The sequence below is a fragment of the Quercus robur genome, chromosome 2, assembly GCF_932294415.1.
Source record: "Quercus robur chromosome 2, dhQueRobu3.1, whole genome shotgun sequence".
Classification (NCBI taxonomy): Eukaryota; Viridiplantae; Streptophyta; class Magnoliopsida; order Fagales; family Fagaceae; genus Quercus; species Quercus robur.
The window spans coordinates 22,018,017-22,022,484 of NC_065535.1; the positions used below are offsets into that span (position 1 = coordinate 22,018,017).

At 35.7% G+C, this 4,468-nt stretch overlaps 1 protein-coding gene across 1 annotated transcript; it reads left to right on the forward strand.

Annotated features, from left to right (window-relative positions):
* The first annotated feature begins 497 nt into the window (after positions 1 to 497).
* LOC126696199 (uncharacterized) lies at positions 498 to 1,028 on the forward strand. Its single transcript, XM_050392977.1, has one exon. It carries the CDS (start codon positions 498 to 500, stop codon positions 1,026 to 1,028), a length of 531 nt encoding a protein of 176 aa, XP_050248934.1.
* The last annotated feature ends 3,440 nt before the right edge of the window (positions 1,029 to 4,468 follow it).

Here is a 4,468-nt window from a genome sequence, read left to right on the forward strand (position 1 = left end):
AATTGGTAAAGTCTCTGATATTTGAATAAGAGATCTAGGATTCAATCCCAGCCTACACCAAAAACCAATTGGTGTCTTAGTCTGATAATAAATAACTATCATCAGGAGCGGACGCCATAGGTTGGAACTCTCTTAAAAAACCTGGACTTTTTTGTAGTTCAAAAATACCCTCATTAATGAAGAGTAACTTCATTTATAAATAGGGTCATAAATGCCAAATAACAAATTTCATTTTGAATTAAAAAAAGGAAACTCCTAAAATTTATGATTTTTTTTCCCTTCACATTCAAAAAAGAAATTATAATTACTGCTTATCTCTAAAGTTTATCTTTTTAATTTGTTTGAAAAATTTTATAAAAAAATTCTAAATTATAATAGATGCTTTGTTGATCCAAGTTGATCCAGGATTAACCCCCATATGTACATTTGTCCCAAGACAACTCACTAGAGACCAGATAGCTACTCTCTTTCCAGAATTATGGATTACAAAATATGAGATGCTTCACCAAGTGATTAAGCCAGTCCAGTCAAACAATCCTTTCTTTATTAGGAAGGAAAATGGTGAAGTTGAAACAAGGTTTTTGATGGCCCCACCAGAAAAGAAAGATGTGACAGTCTTTCCAACTCAAATTGATATGCTTCATCCTGTGTCATATGTTTATGAGGATGGCACTAAGATCAATGCATTTCATGAAGATGGAAAGCCTTGCTATGAAGGCAAATCACCCTCTGGCCATATATGGTGGGATATTTGTGATTGTGCTGAATGCAAAAAAGAAGAAACTCTTGAGAAAGATTATTCAAGAAGACGGAAGAAAAAATCCACTCAACAAATCCTCAAAGAAAGATATGAAGCAGGTGATCCAGAAGTTGACCTCCTTGGAGAACCCTCTGGAAAATTTGACTATTATGTTCTTTATCCTAGAACTAGAAAGCAAAAATTCTCTCCTTTTCCATCTTGCAAAGATCCCAAGTCCAAAGAAGACCATGACCAAAACCTTAAACCTCCATTAATCCCATACTACTAGAAAGTCCTTCCCCGAATAGCGAGATGCCAACCTTTTCCTACTAGCCAAACCCACTCATAGAAACCCTTACCTTGTTACATGTTTGACCATGCTTCACCTTCCTACTCACAGGATTTTCCTCCTCTTGAAAGTTTTGAACATCCTCAAACCGACACAAAGCATGTTTGGAAAATCAAAAACCCTATTGGAACCAATCCAGATGGAACCAGGAGACAAGTCAGCAAAGGCAGCTCTAAATTGGCAAGCAGAAAATGTTGTGGCACAAAACCAAGCTCTTTTAAAAATCCTTGATAACCATCAGAAGTTAACAGAGGTAGTTACCCATACCTTCTCATCCTCAGGTTCTCTTATTGATGATCTGAAGAAAAAAATCAAGATAGTCGAACGAGAGCTTGCAACAATTGTTTCTACAATTAAAGATTTGTCTGTTTCTTTCCCTGTTATAGGGCAGAAAGAAAAAGAAAGAAAACAATTGCTAGCATAACTTCAATCCATAGAAGGACCACAGAAAGAAGTTACCAAACCTTCCCCGATGCTTGTCTATACTCCTTACCAACCTCGACAATCATTATATAAAGGCTTGTCCATACCCCTAACCTCTCCATTTTCATCAACCTCTCCTGGAGAAAACCTCCAACCATTAGCCATAACACACCCTAATTATAACCCTTTCAAGCCAAGTGGAATTTTCCCAGCTGAAACATATCCAGCTCCACTCAAACTAGAACCTCAAACTAGGCCACAAAGTGAACCTTCTTTTAAGAAAAAGGACAAAGAACCATTATATCAACCTCCAGATCCAACCATTGGTGCTTCTTCAAAACCTCCAGATATGAACATGTTGGTTGTGGATCCTAACCCCCCAAATCCAATTTCATCATTCCTGAAAAACCTTACCCTTGAAAATCCAAGAGAACCTTTTGTGCTTCCGGTAATTGATACTACTGAGTTAGACCTATTTGATCTTGGTCTGGAAGAAGTGTTTATGGTGGATGATCAACCAACTGTAGAAGAAGATGATGTCCTCCATCCTAAACCACCTCCACCGCCGTTGCCAATTTTTCCTCCACCACATTTTGTCCCTGATAACCAAACACGTTTAACCCACCCATCAACCATAGATTCAAAACATTTGTTTACTATTGATAATGCTCCTCCTTCCAAGTGGCATGATGAAATTTTTAACATGTATTCATGGTGCATAGCTAAACTCCAAGCCCCAAATTCTTCTGTTGCTCAAGTCATTGCCAAGTCTGTTGCGAGACTCACAAGAAGATTAAGAGAATGGTGGATTAATTTAGGAGAATTTCGGCAGAGACAGGTAGTCCAATCCAAAACATTGGAAGGCTTTTTCACAATTCTTCATAATAAATTTCTTAGCTCACCAACCCACCGTACAGAAGTAGCATGAGAAGAATTCTTGGCTATGAAGTGTTACTCATTTGAAAGAAAAGATCTAGAAAAGCATTTTGATAGAATGTCAAGACGATTCTACTCTTTCAATGGCATGGTTGATGTCAATTCCAAGCATACCTTCCTCAGCTCCCTCCCGGAACCATTGGGAGATGAAACTCTCCGCATGATGAACCTCCAAAAAATAACCCTGCAACAAGCTTCTTTGGGAGAAATCTACCAACATGTGCTTATTGCTCTAGAAAAGCTCTGTAACCAGAGAAAATTTCTTTCATAAATTGACAAAGTTCATAGTAGATTAAAAGATAGTTGCAAAAGAAAAGATTTGCAGATAAAGTGCTATGAGAAAAATTGTGACTGTCGAACAAAAAGAAGAGATCATTTCAGAAAATATCCTTTGAAAAGGAGACACCATGCAGAACAAAGGAAGAAATTTTTTAGGAAGAAAAAATGGAAGTTTCTCAGAAGAAAGCAGTTTAAAGGATAGACTTCAAAAGTTTGTTTTGTGTGTAGAAGACCTGGCCATTTTGCAAAAAATTGTCCAAAACGGAGAAAGCAGCAAAACTTCTTGAACAAGCACAGATTCATGCAGATGACACTCCTTTCTCAAATGTATAATCACTTTTCTCACTTGATGATGACTACTCTCCTCAAGCTCTAGTAGTCATGGCTTATTCCACATCAGAAGAAGTGTTGCATTTTTTTAAAGTCAATGATGACAAGAGTGTCATTTCTCGAAACTTTTGTAGAGTGTTATTTTGTGAAACCTCAAGGGAGGTTAGTATAATTTATCATACTAATAATATAAAATATAAAACAAATCTTTAACACTAATATAAAAATAAATAAATAAATAAATAAATCATACCATATTATTTAACCAGAAAATAATACAAAATCTCAAGTAATATTGTAATAACAAAAATCAAATTTTTAATAAAGTAAATAGTACATTATTAGTACTCAATAATGAAAATAAAATATTTAACAGTAAATTGTTTGGCAAAATAATAATACAAACTTACCAAGTCCTAATATATCCAACATTCCATTAAAATAAAGTAAAATTGCAAAGTCTCTAAAGGTCATGTGTCAATTTTATAAATCATAGAAAGCATAATGATATTTTAGTAAATATACTCGGGAGAGGGTGATTAAAATCTATCCTTGCCTTGGTTCAATAGTGGGGTTAAATATTTTGCCTTGTGCTTTTTCTTTCACCTCTTCGAGGTGAGGAAAACTCGTGTAGAACAGGGAAAATCATGGTGAAATTATCATTCCCATGTGTCTGTGTGTGTGGAGAGTTCCCCCACAAAATCAAACCCATGGCCTCTCACCATGAAAACTTCATCCATCTTGAGAAGCACCCTATGTATAAAAAAAATTCCACTTTTCTATCAATTTCTAATAATTAAAATAAAAATTTATTGATTTTAGTCCTTGAAATTTAAAGAAATGGTTTTTAGTCCTTTAAATAAATGGCAAAACTAAAAATTGACACATCATTGTTCTATTAGACACAATGACACATTAAAGATTAAAAGTGACCGTTCTATGTTCTTAGAAACAAGTTTTGTAATTTTTTTCCCCTTGAAGTAAAGGATAGAGTTGGTTGTGATTATGGTGTGACAACATTTTGCATGCATATTTGCACGGTTGTTAAGGAAACCCTGTCGTTAACATCCTCCCTCCAATTCATTCATCTAACTCGCGCGAGAAATTTATAAAAGTTTGTATGGAAAGCAAAAGATCCACACTGACAGCGGATCTGTAGTCGATGGCGTTTTGGGTTCTAGTTTTGGTCTTTGGGCTTCACTTGTGGACTTTGAGCTTTACTTTCTTTTGTGGTCTTGGGGCTTCATAAACCCAATAATGGGCATATATAACATGAGCCAATATGGGCTGAAAATTGAGGGTGAAACTGAAACCTGCCCTGCCTGTTGGGTTGCGTTGGGTTGGGGCTCAGAGCAAGATCCTTTCTCTCGAATCTTAAGCATAATTAGTAACATTTAGGACAAATATATATA